We start from the raw sequence: 17,777 nt of genomic DNA, 5'->3' as shown, positions 1-17,777 counted from the left end.
CTCCCCCTTGCAGGGATACCTCAGTTTTGTAGCCAAGCAATATAGTGTATTAGAAGAGGGGCGGGACCTCTGTGTCCCGTGATGTCCTTCGAAAGAAAAGAATTTTACAGGTAAGCTGTTTTAAAAAATTCTATTTTCTTTCTCGAACATCACGGGACACAGAGCCACAGTAATTACTGATGGGATGTCCCAGAGCAATGCTACCTGAGGGGGGGAACCACGACCAAGTAGGGTGCAATCAGACCTGAGGACCCTGTACCGCTGCCTGCAGCACACTACGCCCAAAGGCGATATCCTCATGCCTTCTCACATCCACCTGATACATTCACCAGATTCTATGAACTGAAGACCAGGTTGCGGCCTTGCAGATTTGAGCCATAGAGGCCCGGTGATGCACTGCCCAAGAAGCACCAATAGCCCTTGTGGAATGTGCCCTGATCTGAAACGGAGGAATCTTCTGTTTTAAACCGTAAGCTTGAATGATCAACTGTCGAATCCATTTAGAAATGGTAGCTTTTGACGCTGCCTGTCCTCTATTGGGACCCTCTGGCAGCACAAACAAAACATCCGTCTTGCGGATCTGAGTAGTTGCCCCTAGATAGGCCTTAACTGCTCTTACTACATCCAACGAATGTAGAGATCTCTCTTCCGGAGAACAGGGATCTGGAAAAAAGGAAGGTAGAACAATGTCTTGGTTTAAATGAAAATCAGAAACCACCTTCGGAAAAAAACTAGGATGAGGGAGTAGTACCACTCTATCCTTGTGTATAATCAAATAAGGCTCCTTACAGGAAAGAGCTGCTAATTCTGATACTCTTCTAGCAGAAGAGATGGCCACCAGAAAAATTAATTTCCTTGTCAACAAGACCAAAGGAATCTGACTTATTGGTTCAAAAGGCTGTTTCTGTAACACAGCCAGGACCAAATTCAAGTCCCAGGGGTTTAGGGGCGCTTTAACCGGAGGATTAAGATGCATCACCCCCTGCATAAAGTTTCGGACCAAAGAATGCGAAGCAAGTGGCCGCTGAAATAATACTGATAAAGCAGAAACCTGGCCCTTGATGGTACTCAAGGCCAGCTTCATCTCTAATCCCATCTGTAGAAAATCAAGGATTCTACCTATGACATATTTCCTGGGATGCCAACCTCTGGATTCACACCAGGTTATATAAGCCTTCCAGACTCTATGATAAATCATCCTGGAAGCTGGCTTCCTTGCATTAATCAAGGTAGATATGACAGGACCTGAGAGCCCACGACTCTTCAGAACGTGGGTCTCAATAGCCAAACCGTCAAATTTAGCGTTTGTAAGGCAGGATGGAACACTGGACCTTGAGATAACAGGTCTGGGCGTACCGGTAGGGTCCACGGGGAACCCACCATCATCCTTACTATTTCTGCATACCAAGTCCTTCTGGGCCAAGCGGGGGCCACCAGAAGTACCGACTTCCTTTCCTGCCTGATCCTGCGAAGGAGTCGTGGTAGTAGCAGAATAGGCGGGAATGCGTAAATCAGTGAGAACCGATGCCACGGAATCACCAACGCATCCGTCCCGCATGCAAGAGGATCTTTTGTCCTTGCCACAAATCTGTCTATCTTTTTGTTGAATCGGGATGCAAAGAGATCTACATCTGGAAGCCCCCATCTTTGGCATATGGCCCAAAAGACGTCGGGATGCAGAGACTATTCCCCTGGAAGTAACTGCTGGCGACTTAGATAGTCCGCCTGCCAATTTTCTATTCCCGGGATGAAAACTGCCGATATGCATGGCACATGCATCTCTGCCCAGACTAAGATCTGGTTCACCTCTTTTTGAGCAGCTCGGCTCCGGGTGCCTCCCTGATGATTGACATAAGCCACTGCTGTGGCATTGTCGGACTGGATCCTGACCGGACAACCCTGTAGCCTGATAGTCCAGGCTTTTAGAGCTAGATGTATCGCCCGGATCTCCAGAATGTTGATGGGTAAGGTCCTCTCTGTCTTGGACCATACCCCTTGGACCGCAGCCTGTTCCAGAACTGCTCCCCAACCTGACAGACTGGCATCTGTTGTTACTACCGTCCAGGTAACCGGTAGAAAGGATTTCCCCTTCTGCAGGTTTTCGGTTATGAGCCACCAATTGAGGCTCTGACGCACCGCATGCGACAGGTGCATCGGAAAGTCTAATGCCTGAACCTTCTTGTTCCAGGTCGACAGAATACTGTGTTGCAGCATTCTTGAGTGAAACTGAGCATAGGGAACTGCTTCGAATGAAGACACCATCTTCCCTAGTAGCCTCATACAAAGGCGGACTGAGGGACCCTTCTTGGTCCTTACTGTCAGAATCAGCTCTCTCAAAGCAGTGATCTTTGCCTGGGGTAGAAATATTTTCTCCTGGCTTGTATCTATAATCAGACCTAAATACTCCAGTCTTCTTACTGGTTTTAGGAAAGACTTTTCTAAGTTGAGGATCCAACCCAGGTGTTCTAGATACCTGACCGTGGTCCTCAAGTTTCCATTCAAAGAGGCTACCGACCGGTCTATCAAGAGCAGGTCGTCTAGGTATGCTATGACAGCTATACCCTGAGCCCTTAATCTGGCCAGAGGAGGAGCCAAGATCTTTGTGAACACTCGAGGTGCAGTGGCTATCCCGAAAGGCAGAGCCACAAACTGGAAATGGCGCCCTCCTACCTCGAAGCGCAGAAACTTCTGATGAGCAGGAAAAATGGGCACATGCAGATATGCATCTCTGATGTCTATTGATGCCAGAAATTCTCCTCCCTGCAGGGTGGGAACTACTGTTCGAATTGATTCCATGCGGAAGGATTGAATCCTTAGGAATCGGTTCAGATCCCTTAAGTCCAAAACGGGCCTGACATCCCCATTTGGCTTTTGGACCGTAAAAAGGTTGGAATAGAAGCCCAATCCCTGGTCCTTTGCGGGAACTATCATAATGACCTCCTGCGACAAAAGTCGCTCTAACGCTAGAAGGAGCGACTGCTTCTTCTCTGGGTCTCTGGGAACATTTGAGCTGAGGAACCGAGGAGAAGGGAATTCCTGAAACTCCAGCTTGTACCCTAAGGTTACCGTGGAGACTACCCATCTGTCCTGGAAGTCCTCGTGCCAGAGCTCTGAGAACTGTCGCAGTCTTCCCCCCACTCGAGTGAGCGGGGGCGCCCCCTCATGCAGAGGTCTTAGTGTTTTGCCTAGTAGGCTTCTTTCCCCAGGACTTCTTTTGTCCCTGGGGTTGACTCTTGTCTCTGGACCCCGATGGAGGCGGCCGTCGAGACTGCCTGGAGGCTGAAGCCCCCGGCGCTGGGGAAAGAGTCCGTTTGAAAGAGGGACGCTTACTCTTCTTCTTGACAGGTAAGAGAGTGCTTTTCCCACAAGAGATTCTCTTGATATAGTTATCCAAGCCCTCTCCAAACAACCTTGCACCACGAAATGGAAACCCAGCCAGTAGCTTCTTACATGGTGCTTCGGCTGACCAATTTTTCAACCATAGGATTCTACGTAAATGCACCAACCCCAGTGAAAGACGGGAGGTTTGCACGATAGAATCTCTAATGGCGTCAACCACAAAGCATAAGGCTGCTGGAAGGTTAGCAAACCCCTGGGCCTGCTGTTCAGGTAATACTTTGATGACCTGCTTAACATGGTCTCTTAAGTATTGACAGACTCCAATCGCTGCTACTGCAGGTTGGGCCACTGATCCTGCTAAGGAGAAAACATCCTTCAATAGGGATTCCATCCTTTTATCTACAGGATCCCTGAGCATCTGAGCATTGTCTACAGGACAAGTCAGGCTATTATTTACGGAGGAAATGGCGGCATCAATAGCCGGTATTCCCCACATTTTAATAAACTTTTCTTCCATCGGATAAAGTGTTGAAAACTTTCTCGGCGGAAAAAAATGTTTGTCTGGGTGATCCCACTCAGAATAAATAAGCTTTTCAAGTAAAGTATGAACAGGAAAAGCATGTGCTGCTTGGAAAGGTTTCAGTGACCCCAAAGCAGAAGAGGATTCTTTAGCAGTTTCAGGTATGGGCAACTTAAATGTGGAGCGGACCAATCCAGTGAGGATCTGCACTAAGACTTTCTCCTCTTGGGAAGTCGCAGAGGGTCCCTCTCCACCTGAATCCTCCGAAGAGGAATCATCCATCCCATCCCGATCCTCTGAAAGGGATTCATCTCCTTTATCCCAGAGCTCCTCTGTCTGAGGGTCTTGGGGAACAGAGGAAAGCCTAGTGCGTTTTCTTCCACTGAGTGAAGACGTAATCACGGCCATTAAATCTTTCCTCTAGACCATTAATGGTTGAGGAAAAAACCTCTTGTGTAATATATACAGGGGCTGAAGTGCCAGAAGCAGGTGTAGCCCCTGACCCCGATGGCTCTCCCTGGCTAGCCGTCCCTGGCCCATCTTTAGGGGGGGAGGATGCTGCCGACAGGGGGCCCTCAGAACCTGAACGAGATCCCCTAGTGTCTCTGGTTCCTGGGGTGCTTGAACCTCTTCTACCCATAGTGCAAAGCAACAAGGTGTGAGGTATACAAATGAACACTGCCCGCTGAGCGATGTAGTCTGGCTAAAAGCCTTGCTACCCAATGCTCAGTCTGGTGTTACTTCAGTAAATGCTGCCTAGGAGAATGCCTGTGTCCCACCTTACATGCGACCGTCAGCTCTGTGTCTCTCAGAAGGCTGTGTGCACCTGTACAGAGTGCCTCTAATAGCCTGCAGCTGGCCTGAGTGGGAGTCTAAGCACCTGTGCTGACGTCCCGCCCCCTCCTCTACCACCCCCCCCCTCGAGTTTTGAAAAAAACTAGCGCTGCCGACTCTCCTGTCATGCTTCTGGAGGAAGGCTGGGGATGGGGGGGGAGGGAGGCTGGTAACAAGATCTGCCTGAACGGCTATCTTGAGAGATGGTGGCCATTAGGCCACAGAGCCCGGGTGGTATAACCACTTTCTAGACCCCTGTGGCCCCTCTCTAGCCTGGGGGGGAACATTCAAACATGAGAAATCCCCCTTTCCACCTTACCTGTTTGCAGCCTGCTTGAGACGCTGGGACATAAACAGCGATTACAACACCTGAGACAGAGTCAGCATGTGTAGGTTTGTGCTCTTGGCAGCCCCCGGTGGTCACAATAGACATAGCATGCATTTACCTTAAAGGAGAAAAGCCACTAGAACTCAAAAATTCTGTGGAATCTCCTCTTACCTTATCCAGCCGCAGGGTGCTGTTTACACAGACCCAATCTTCACCTCTCACGGTGGGCTCCGTTTGAAAAAAACGTCAGAGACTGGGGCCCCCATCAGTAGGGGGATCCAACAGTTCTGGGACCGTAAAGCACCTCGCCAGAAATTAGGAAGTTTAAAGCCATTTTCTGATCTGCGGGGTCCAGCTCTCTAAAAAGAGAAGCATTACGGGTAAAACCTTGTTTCTTCGGACACGAGGCCCGGGTACCATTCAATTCGGCCATGAAAAGACACTTTGAATGGATCCGGTTCGCCTGGCTTGCCCCAGTATAGGATCTTAGGATATTCCCTTTGGAGCTCAGCACAGGACATCTTTACACGTCCATCACCTAAGACACTGGCGTAAAAACTGAGGTATCCCTGCAAGGGGGAGGGATTATATAGGGGGTTGAACTTCCTGATAGGGTGTGCCAGTGTCCAATCACCAGTGATACCTATATAACCCATCAGTAATTACTGTGGCTCTGTGTCCCGTGATGTTCAAGAAAGAAAAACAGAATAAGCAACACCGTAAGAACCAAACATGATATACTATTCAAATAGATTCATATAGCATAGATATCAAAATTTCATTAATATGTTTAGGAAATGTTCTGACAGTGTTACTCCTAAGCCAACATCAGGTTGCATCCAACTTTACGAAAAAATGGGGATGAATGGTTTGCCGGCAGGGATCAGATCCGTGAGCTAACGCTTGTCACCAGGAAATGCGCAAATCCACGACCCAGGACAGAACACAAAGGGCATCCTACCACCTATAATATGGCACCAATAATATCCAATGCCATAAGATGTCCTGTCAGCTGAAGGAGAGACGATACAATATGATAGAACCCACTCCATGGGTATAAGGGAAGGATTGAGCCTAAATGGGCTCGCACCTACTCTAGATTGGTGTGATGGAAATGTGTGTATCTCCTTTAATACCTGTTAGTACATGGATGGTAGGTCACTCCAAATCAGGGGTAAGGGGGCGTCACATGGGGCGCTGTCTGGTCAGAGGTAGTGTTGAGTCCCCACAGTGAAAAAGGATCACAGAAAAGAGAGAGCGGTGGAATCCTCTGCACAAAACAGCTAGAAAGAATAAAGAGAAAAATGAATGGTGCTGTTTGATTAATTAAAATCACAGACACCGGCCATGTATAGCTCAGACTGCAGCGTGGAGTGTCCAAAGTGGACAATAACTATTGCAATCCAGTATAGAGGTAGATTTACATGTAGACGCACATTGTTCTCTACAAAAAGTCATATCAAAAATTATATAGTGTGTAGTTTGCAAAACAAAGTTAGATGGTTTACCTTTGGAAGTGAGCGGCTGCACGATTTTCCCCCACAAATAGAGCTTTCTTTTGGTAGCATTCGATCACCTCTGGGGTTTTTATTATTTGTGCTACAAATAAAAAAAGAACAAAAATTTTGAAAAGAAAAAGTTTTTCTTTGTTTGTTACAAAACTTTGTTAATAAGTAAGTTTTCTCCTTCACTGACGGGCACTGATGAGGTGGCACTGATATCTGAAACAAGTCAACTGTGTTCCTAGGCATGTTTAGCCATCATATTCCACCCATAATCTCCATGTAGAAAAATAATCATACCCATGTTTTTATCATAAACAGGTCAACTGTGTTCCTAGGCATCAGAAACCAGTCAAATGCATTACATAGGCTGTGCATAGATGATATTCCACCCAAAATCTCCATGTAGAAAAATAATTATACACATATTTGTATCAGAAATAGATCAAATAGGCTCCTTGGAATGTGTAGCCATGATATCCCCCCATAATAGCCATGTAGAAAAATAATTATACCCATGTTCTTATCAGAAACAGGTCAACTGTGTTCCTAGGCATGTTTAGCCATGATATTCCACCTATAATCCCCATGTAGAAAAATAATTATACATATATTTGTATCAGAAACAGGACAAATGCATTACATAGAACGTGTATCCATGATATTCCACCTATAATCTCTATGTAGAAAAAGAATTACTATTATTGTATAGCTGCAAGTATACAAATCAGCAAGTAAACAGTTAAATATTAGAAACTGCTTCTTGCAACATAGTATCAAGCACTGCAGGAAAGAATATCATATTTTGAGTAACAACAGAGTCATTACCATATATGTGTGTAAAAATACACTGACATCTAGTGATAGTTCTGAGCGTGCAGCCAATAAGCCAATCATCCCATCACCCCAATATGCAGTTTAGTAAGCCCCATGTGATGCAGTGTCTCTCTGGGATAACACTCATCCCATCACACAGCCTCTGATCACAGGGCCATTCTCTCCACAGGTCCTGCGGTCTGGGTGGTTCTTCTTGAGGCGCGCTGAAGTCCGGCTCCGCACACCATCTCTGGTACAGAACACCCAGCACAGGGTCCCCCTTCATTCCACCACACAGACTGACTTCTCTCATGCCGGATATCTACCTAATACAGAACATGGGGCCGCGCACTGCACTCTGGGAGATGTAGCGCTCTGGGCCAAAATTCCTCCTCTGCGTAGGGAAGGCCAGAAAAGATCTGAACTACACTTCCCAGCATGCAAGTGTTTGTATATGAAAAACTTTAAACACCAGAAAACTTTTCAGACGGTTATGATTGGGTTGTTTTTGCACCATCATAGAGCGCCTGGAGGAGGTACAGAGTGGTGCATCTGGGCAGGGTCTGGAGAAACATCAGAAGAGCTGGGGGGTACAGAGAACTACTGACTGCATGGAGTGTGCTGTGAGTAGGGCAGCCATTAGAAATTGTGGGGCCCCTATACACAGCTTTAGGTCTGGGCCCCCCCCCCCCGAGCCTGACCACCAACATTCCCCAGGGCCCACTAGCCATCCCACCAAGTCATTCAGTCCCACCAAATCTGCCCACTAGCCATTCCACCAAGTCCTTTAGTGCCTCAACCCCCCTCACACCTGTATGCTCTCAGCCCCCCCTCACAACTGTACGCTCTCAGGTCCCCCTCACAACTTCATTTTTTATAATGGGCTAATATACTTCATTGCATTAAAGCTTTGTACCCTATGGGAGGGTCTATCGCTACTTTGAGATGTTTTTGAAAAAACTGTTTAAAGAAAACCTGTACACATTTTTTAATTCCTTACATTCATTAATTCATTTCACGCTTTCAGGGTCCTTTCCTGCTTTTCGGCCCCAGTGGGTCCTCTGGCTTCCCCTCCTCCGGGTTGGTGTTGTGTGGCCACTGGACCAGCACATACGGGCCAGGCACTCTCCTGTTCTTGAGGTATGCCTACATATTGAACACTGTGGCTCAAGCAATTTGGAAACAACTCCTCTTGACAACCCCAATGTTTTTAAACAATTGTGACTTCCAGTCTATGTAAGTACTCTCCCCTTTATTATCCCTCCATGAATCCTGCCTGACACTTTATATTTGGATGTAAAATATGTTATATATTTGTATATTTATGCTATCATTTTCTCTATTTTAATGTAGAATACTGAGTTTCTTGTTTAAACTATACCCTTGAAGGAGGATTACATTTTCACTCCGAAACGCGTTGAGTACAGGAAACACTAGTTCGTTATATGTATTCTGATTTATATAACACTGGAATGTTTATTCTCAACATGTTTTTTTTTAAAATTAAATGTTGTGTATTTTTCATATTTCAATAAATACTTTTCATATTAGAATATACCTTTTTACCATTTTGTGCCTTAAAAGTCCGCCACCTGGGGATCTTGTTTCATTTCTTGTAAACATTGGATGTGGCACAACTATATGCCACAAACCGACTCACCCTCGCTCAGCCTCCCCTCACACCTGTACGCTCTCTGCCCCCCTCACACCTGTACGCTCTCAGCCGTGTGTGTGTGTGTGTATATATATATATATATATATATATATATATATATATATATATATATATATATATATATATGACACACAGACATGTACACACACACACAGCCACCACCCTCATTTGTACAACAGCCCTTACTTGTAAGGTGGTCCTCCTAGTTCCAGCTCTTGTTTATACATGTGGCTGAGACACGTATAGGAGCTGCAGTCCAGCATACATTACACTGAGTACAGGCAGCTCACGAGGGGTGCACATGCAGGAAATGGCCAGAGGTGGCAGCAAAGAGCCCGATGTGAGTTCAAAAACACACAGCAGCAGCTGTCGTCGACTCACACATGTACAGAAGCATTCACGGAGCTCCTCTGTAGCCACCCCTGCCAGTGGGCCAGGCCCCTTACAATTGCATGGGCTGTACCCCCTGATGGCGGCCCTGGCTGTGAGTATAGGAGGATCACATGTAGTGTTTATAAGAATGTGTATGGGGACTGCATGGAGTGTGCTCTGAGTGTATAAGGGTGTATAGGGACTGCATGGTGTGTGCTGTGTGTATAGGACTGCATGGGGTGTGCTGTGTGTACATAGGAGAGTGTATGGGTACTGCATGGAGTGTGCTGTGTGTATAGGTGTATGGGAACTGCATGGAGTGTGCTGTGTGTACATAGGAGTATGGGTACTGCATGGAGTGTGCTGTGTGTATAGGAGTGTATGGGGACAGCATGGCGTGTGCTGTGTATAGGTGAGTGTATGGGGACTTCATTGAGTGTGCTGAGTGTATGGGGACTGCATGGAGTGTGCTGTGTGTATATGAGGGTATATGGGGACTGCATGGAGTGTGCTGTGCGTGCATAGGAGTGTGTTGTATGGGGACTGCATGGAGTGTGCTGTGTGTGTATAGGAGAGTGTATGGGGACTGCATGGAGTGCGCTGTGTGTGTGTATAATAGAGTGTATGGGGACTACATGGAGTGTGCTGTGTGCATAGGAGAGTGTATGGGGACTGCATGGAGTGTGCTATGTGTATATAAGTAAATGGGGACTGCATGGAGTGTGCTGAGTGTGCATAGGAGAGTGTATGGGGACTGCATGGAGTGCGCTGTGTGTGTATAATAGTGTATGGGGACTACATGGAGTGTGCTGTGTGCATAGGAGAGTGTATGGGGACTGCATGGAGTGTACTGTGTATATAGGAGAGTGTATGGGGACTGCATGGAGTGTGCTGTGTGTATACAAGTAAATGGGGACTGCATGGAGTGTGCATAGGAGAGAGTGTATTGGGACTGCATGGTGTGTGCTGTGTATATAGGCAAGTGTATGGGAACTGCACGGAGTGTACTGTGTGTGTATATAGGAAAGTATATGGGGACTGCATGGAGTGTACTGTGTATATAGGAGAGTGTATGGGGACTGCATGAAGTGTGCTGTGTGTATATGAGGGTATATGGGGACTGCATGGAGTGTGCTGTGCGTGCATAGGAGAGTGTATGGGGACTGCATGGAGTGCGCTGTGTGTGTGTATAATAGAGTGTATAGGGACTACATGGAGTGTGCTGTGTGCATAGGAGAGTGTATGGGGACTGCATGGAGTGTGCTATGTGTACAGGAGAGTGTATGGGGACTGCATGCAGTGTGCTGTGTGTATATAAGTAAATAGGGACTGCATGGAGTGTGCTGAGTGTGCATAGGAGAGTGTATGGGCACTGCATGGAGTGCGCTGTGTGTGTATAATAGTGTATGGGGACTACATGGAGTGTGCTGTGTGCATAGGAGAGTGTATGGGGACTGCATGGAGTGTTCTGTGTGTACAGATTGTATAGGGACTGCATGGAGTGTGCTGTGTGTATACAAGTAAATGGGGACTGCATGGAGTGTGCATAGCAGAGTGTATGGGGACTGCATGGTGTGTGCTGTGTATATAGCAAGTGTATGGGAACTGCATGGAGTGTACTGTGTATGTATATGGGAACTGCGTGGAGTGTACTGTGTATATAGGAGAGTGTATGGGGACTGCATGGAGTGTGCTGTGTATACAGAGCTGCCTGGAACTAAACTTTTAAAAAAATGCCAACGACAATTATAACAAGGTAGATAGCAAAAACATGTCAGTAATATATTCATCAGGTTTAAAGTAACAACAACCCCGATAAACTATATATAAAAACCAAAGCTTTATTTTAGTCCAATATATATATATATATATATAACAAAAAATATATGCTGCAGCATTTCCTGTATTTGTAATACTAATACATTTCTCAAACCATTGTTTTCATGCTGCATTTAATTTACCTAAGTCTAGAAGACAGCACTTTAACCTTCATTTTACACTTGCCTATATTATAGCAGCACATTTTTTATATTGCACCTAGTACAGTAAACAGGATCCTAAAAATGAATAAAGAGAAATTTATATTCAATGTTCAAAAGCACAATAGCAAAATGAATATGTATACATATTATTATTGATAGTTAATATACCACACAACAGAAGTATTATATTGTTGTTTTTATACCAGGAACTTGCATTGTTGTATAAGCCAACATTCATCCCTGAGCAGTCCTAATGATCTGGCTTTTCTGCATTACAAGGCACACATACTCTCTTATATTTGATTCGCCTAAAAATGACATACAACTGAATCGCTAATAAGAGGTCAGATTTAAAAAGATTGCAACCAAGAGGGATAAATATATTAACGTATAAAGTTTCATTACATCACGCTTTACAAGCTGCGCAACTGCAGGTTAGCTACAACAAGCGATCATCTTGTAAACACCAAACAGTTTGTGACCCAATACCTCTTACAGCGCACACTATATAAAATAGAAAGTCATCAATTGGTTTTAATGTATAGATTTAAAATTGTGTGTTAATAATTCATGCTAAATTGCAATACTCTAGAACCATTTTATTTACATTATAAAGAATAAAACATACCAGATACCCGTTAGTGGGTCTTGCACTGGGCAATACTATTAGTGGTCCCTTTTACGCAAGCAACTTTTAATTTACGTAGCATCTAACATAACAGCTGCGCATAATAAAGTAAATAAGTATGAATGTCTGCCTCTTTATATATGTCAAACACATTAAAGCAGAATTATAGGCAGATATAAAAAAAAAAAATCTATGTTTTTAATGTCTAAATAACAAGAACAAATAAATTATTAAATAAATCAGTACATTTTATGCTATATTAGCTTCCTGAAATGCCCTGCACAACATAAGGAGAACCAGTAGTGTGAGCAAACTGGGTTCTACTGCAATGCACTGTGAGCTTGCTGACAGAAGGCGCAAGCAGGTGGATGTCCTCATCAGCATTATTCTTGCTAGGTTGGGTGTGAGTCCATGAGCAAGCAATACTTACCTGGCCATAACGGGGAAAAGAGAGGTCAGTGACCTGGCTATGTTGACTGGCAGGCATGCCTGGATCACAAGAGTGGCTGAAAAAAATTGCAAATCATCTCACTTTATTATATACTTTATAATTATATATAGCTGAAAAAATTCACATACATGTGTTTAAAGCAGAGGTCTGCCCACTCCTGCAAAAATTAAAAGCCAGCAGTTCCACATACTGCAGCTGCTGACTTTTAATAATCGGACGCTTACCTGTCTTGGAGTCCAGCGATATCGGCACCGCAGCTGATGTTTCCATCAGTTGTCGGGTGCTGCCGCCACCATTGCCAGTAAGGGAACCCGGTAGTGAAGCATTACGGCTTCACGCCGGGTGCCAACTGTGCATGTGCGAAGCACCACTGCGCTCTCCTACTGGTCCGGCAGTGGGGGAAAGATGAGGGAGCCGACCCCCCGCTGACGTAATTTGCCGCAGCCCGGTCTCCTGGAAGTGGGGAAGGGTACCTGTTAAAGACAGGCATCGGCTCCCCCCCCCCCCCAGAAAGATGGCAAACATGGCACCGGAGGGGGTAAGGAGCGGAAGTTTTGGGTGGAACTCCGCTTTAAGTCCCAGCTCACATATATCCGATGCAGGAATCAGCGCGATTCCTGTGAGGGTTCCCACATCGCAGATCACTTGCAGGCAGTTCACACCGAAGTGCCAACTGTCAAATGGTGCAGGAATCAGATCACATGTGTGTGAACACCTATGCAATCCGATTCCAGTGCGGACCAAAAAAAGGGTCCTTGCACCATTTTGGTGCGAATATAATGCAATTTCAGCCATACAGACATTGCCTGTGATCTACACAGCAATGCAGTGCAAATCACATGTGATGTGTGTTTGCACCAGTGTGAACCCAGCCTCAAGAGTGAATTTAGCCATTTCCCCATACTTCAGCTTTCAAAAATGCAGCCAAAACAACTGATGTTTCTGTAACTTTTAAGAACAAAATATTTACAGAATATGTACAACACTGAAACTTTTTTTTCACTACAACGAAACATCAAGTGCGATACTCACAAAGCTATCATTTAAAAGCTAAGCGGTTAATATATTGCACTGCTGATTTCATGCAGGCATGAACTCAGTATAGAACTTACAGAAAGGCTATACGGCTTGGTATACATGAAAGTCATAACCAAAGACAAAAATCCTTGAATATGGTACCTAAAAAGGAACTGAACTCATTTTCTAACAGGCTGCGAGCAGGCAGACCATTATCACAGAGACATGCAATGCCTTTTCTGCAATAGAGTACACACCTACCTGCCTGTTCACAGACCCCTGTGGCATGTAAACTGAGCTGCGAAAGCGTAGCTCAGCTTATATCGCCGGCATGGTCCCTGTGTGCCAGGATGACTGGCTCCTGCACTGGCCAATGCATATGCCAGAACACCAGCACCAAGGGAGAAGAGTGCCAGCAAAAGACCTGGACACTGTTCAAGAGAAGGCAAGTATAATACTTTTAGTTCTGCTTTATCTAATCCAATTCAGTATTGGTTACTGCCCAACAAAATTCACTAGAAGAAACTTTTTCTACTAAGTTTCAATTCTGGTATATTAAAGGAGAAGTTCAGCTTTGGCAACATGTTTCACCCATTTTTATGGTGGAACATGTAACAAATGCTGCAGCCGCAGCCCGATCCCCTCCCCGGAGAAGTTCCTGGTACTAGCTGTCACTTTTTAAAATCAGCACGGCCGTGCGGGGCTCCGCCCATGTGGCTCCATCATTCATTCACAAAGCTGTGTGTGTGTGAATGAACTACAAGCCCTGACATCCTTTGCAGCTGTCGACTTGAAACAACAGCACTGTGGCGCGCCGTGGTAGTTCACTGATTCTTCCAGTCAGTGTATCTGCTTGCCAGTAAGGAATGTACGGGCACACAGATACTCTGGAAGATCTGCCGGATTTATTATTTTTTTTTGTGCAGGATCGCTGGTGCCATGCAGGTACCAGTGATCCTACAAAAGAAAATAATAAATGCACATTTTTTTACCTGCAAAAAAATGTGCATTTTTTAAATTTTTTTTTAAGTGAACTTATCCTTTAAATTCAATGCCATTTCTTCACAGTAAAGAAACCTAAGAAATGTTACATTTCAAATCATTTTGATTTATAGAATTCAGCAGTAGATATACAGTCCTCCAGTAGATCGTGAATCTAATTTACAAGCATCTGCGAAAGAGACAATCTAATCGATTATCTAACAAATATAAAAGATTCACACAAGAATGATACAGTGATACATGTATGTTGTACAATGGACAATTTGAAAGTGTTTCCAGTGATATATATGCCCAGCATGTGACCTCAATCAAGTAAATCCGATTTTTATACATAAAGTTTAGGTTTTTCAAGATCCAGTAATTTAGGATCAATTAGCTGTTCGACAATCTAGTTCTACACCATCTAACAGAACAGAAAAAGTTCTGGAGTGACTTAATTTTTAGCAGATTTTAATTTTCTCCTGAAATATTCTGGGGCAGCTTCAAAGAGCCAATCAGGATCCACCACGCACATGTCTCTCATATAGCACTTAGATGTGTGAAGAAGCTCATTGTAAATCACACAGGCAGGTTTACAGTGAAAAAGGACAGATGACGGATGTATAGCAACAGGTTGATGTGTCTCCACAGTTGTATATGTTCCATCTGGTTGCACTTCAGCAGCATTCATGAATAGGCCATGGGCTAAGCACTGTCGGATGTTGCGCGAGTCTGTCCTTGAGGACTCTAATGGCATGGACATCTGCAATTTAAAAAGAGTATATAAATGTAAAACAGGCTTGATCTACATTGAGATGTCAAAATACAGTGCCTTGAAAAAGTACTCGTACCCCTTGAAATTTTCCACATTTTGTCATGTTACAACCAAAAACATAAATGTATTTTATTGGGATTTTATGTGATAGACCAACACAAAGTGGCACATAATTGTGAAGTGGAAGGAAAATGATAAATGGTTTTCAAAATCTTTTACAAATAAATATGTGAAAAGTGTGGCGTGCATTAGTATTCAGCCCCAATTACCCTGATACACCTAACTAAAGTCTAGTGGAACCAATTGGCTTCAGAAGTAAACTAATTAATAAATAGAGTCCACCTGTGTGTAATTTAATCTCAGTATATAAATACAGGTGTTCTGTGAAGCCCTCAGAGGTTTGTTAGAGAACCTTAGTGAACAAACAGCATCATGAAAGCCAAGGAACACAACAGGTAAGGGATAAAGCTGTGGAGAAGTTTAAAGGAGGGTTACATTATAAAAAAAAAATCCCAAGCTTTGAACATATATTACGGAGTATCCACTCACATTTAAAAGTGCCCTCGAGCCGGCACGAAGCTTATCCAGCAGTTATGGACGGGTGTTGGGCTGTTTGCATGGTCCGCCTGATCATACTGTGCGGCCTCCACGCTTGGCTTGCGCTCCAAGCCTCGTTCCCGTTCACGTCCGGTCACCTGATGCAAAAAACTCCCAGCAGCCTCTACGCGTTTCGCATCATAGAATGCATCATCAGGAAGCTTCCTTCGGGAACGAGGCTTGGAGCGCAAGCCAAGCGTGGAGGCCGCACAGTACGATCAGGCGGACCATGCAAACAGCCCAACACCCGTCCATAACTGCTGGATAAGCTTCGTGCCGGCTCGAGGGCACTTTTAAATGTGAGTGGATACTCTTTTTTTGGATTTTAAAATAAATAGTTGAAACATATTGCGCTATGATCGTTTTTTGTCCCCATGCTTTTATATGAGGAATACTAGAGTCCAAGTTTTAGCCGGTGAGGAGTGTTACTTAGGTGGAGTGGTTATCCCTTGAATGAACCAAAGGCGCATCTTTAATTAAGCATCTGGTGAGTGGCCAATCTGAATGGTGGAGGTGTCTCACATAGTCACATATGATTATTGAAGGAACATAGGAGCACGCCAGTCACAACAATTGTTAAAGGATTTTGCAGCACGTTTGAAGGACTTTTTTGTTCATGCACTGGATAATATATGTTTATTTTTGTTTGATTTAAAGTTTTAAGTTAATGCACATGATATTATTTATAAGTGATTGTTTAGAATAATAGAAACGGAAAATTGTAAGTGGTGGAAATATGGGAGTAGCGCATTCACACACACCAATCAGCATTTCCAGCCCATCTTAATGAAGGGTTCTTTTTGAATGCAGCAACCCTGACATATACTTTTGTAAAAGGTTTGGAGGAAGTAGTGGTTTTGCGCCGGTGACACACACACATTAATTCACGTTTATATATTACGGAGCACTGTTCAATCCATCATCTGAAAATGAAGAAAGTATGGCACAACTGCAAATCTTTTAAGACATGGCCGTCCACCTAAACTGACAGGCCGGGCAAGAAGAGCATTAATCAGAGAAGCAGCCAAGAGGCCCATGGTAACTCTGGAGGAGCTGCAGAGATCCACAGCTCAGGTGGGAGAATCTGTCCACAGGACAACTATTAGTCGTGCACTCCACAAATCTGGCCTTTATAGAAGAGTGGCAAGAAAGAAAGACATTTTTTAAAGAAAGCCATAAGAAGTCCTGTTTGCAGTTTGCGAGAAGCCATGTGGGGGACACAGCAAAACATGTGGAGGAAGGTGCTCTGGTCAGATGAGACCAAAATGTAACTTTTTGGCCTAAAAGCAAAATGTTATGTGTGGCAGAAAACTAACACTGCACATCACCCTGAACACACCATCCCCACCGTGAAACATGAGTGGTGGCAGCATCTTGTTGGGATGCTTTTCTTCAGCAGGGACAGGGAAGATGGTCAGAATTGATGGGAAGATGGATGGAGCCAAATACAGGGCAATCTTAGAAGAAAACCTGTTAGAGTCTGCAAAAGACTTGAGACTTGAGGTTCACCTTCCAGCAGGACAACAACCCTAAACATACAGCCAGAGCTACAATGGAATGGTTTGGATCAAACCATATTCATGTGTTAGAATGGCCCAGTCAAAGTCCAGACCTAAATCCAATTGAGAATCTGTGGCAAGACTTGAAAATACCTGCTCACAGACGTTTTCCATCCAATCTGACAGAGATTGAGCTATTTTGCAGAGAAGAATGGGCAAAAATGTCACTCTCTAGATGTGCAAAGCTGGTAGACATACCCAAATAGACGTGCAGCTGTAATTGCCGCAAAAGGTGGTTCTACAAAGTATTGACTCCGGGGGGCTGAATACAAATGCACGCCACACTTTCCACATATTTATTTGTAAAACAATTGGAAAACCATTTATCATTTTCCTTCCACCTCACAATTATGTGCCACTTTGTGTTGATCTATCACACAAAATCCCAATAAAATACATTT

At 44.5% G+C, this 17,777-nt stretch overlaps 1 protein-coding gene across 1 annotated transcript in view; it reads right to left on the bottom strand.

The window, feature by feature from the left end:
* Positions 1-11,211: 11,211 nt before the first annotated feature.
* The window catches only part of DHX33 (DEAH-box helicase 33), a 45,587-nt gene continuing 39,021 nt past the window's right edge, over positions 11,212-17,777 (bottom strand). Inside the window, exon 12 of the mRNA XM_073615063.1 lies at positions 11,212-15,208. Coding sequence (XP_073471164.1) covers positions 14,900-15,208 — 309 coding nt within the window. The 3' untranslated portion in view covers positions 11,212-14,899. The remainder of the gene's footprint in view (positions 15,209-17,777) is intronic.

This window comes from Aquarana catesbeiana, linkage group LG02 (assembly GCF_042186555.1).
Source record: "Aquarana catesbeiana isolate 2022-GZ linkage group LG02, ASM4218655v1, whole genome shotgun sequence".
Lineage (NCBI taxonomy): Eukaryota > Metazoa > Chordata > Amphibia > Anura > Ranidae > Aquarana > Aquarana catesbeiana.
Note: the sequence above shows the minus strand (reverse complement) of the source record. Positions and strands in the feature narration are given on the sequence as shown.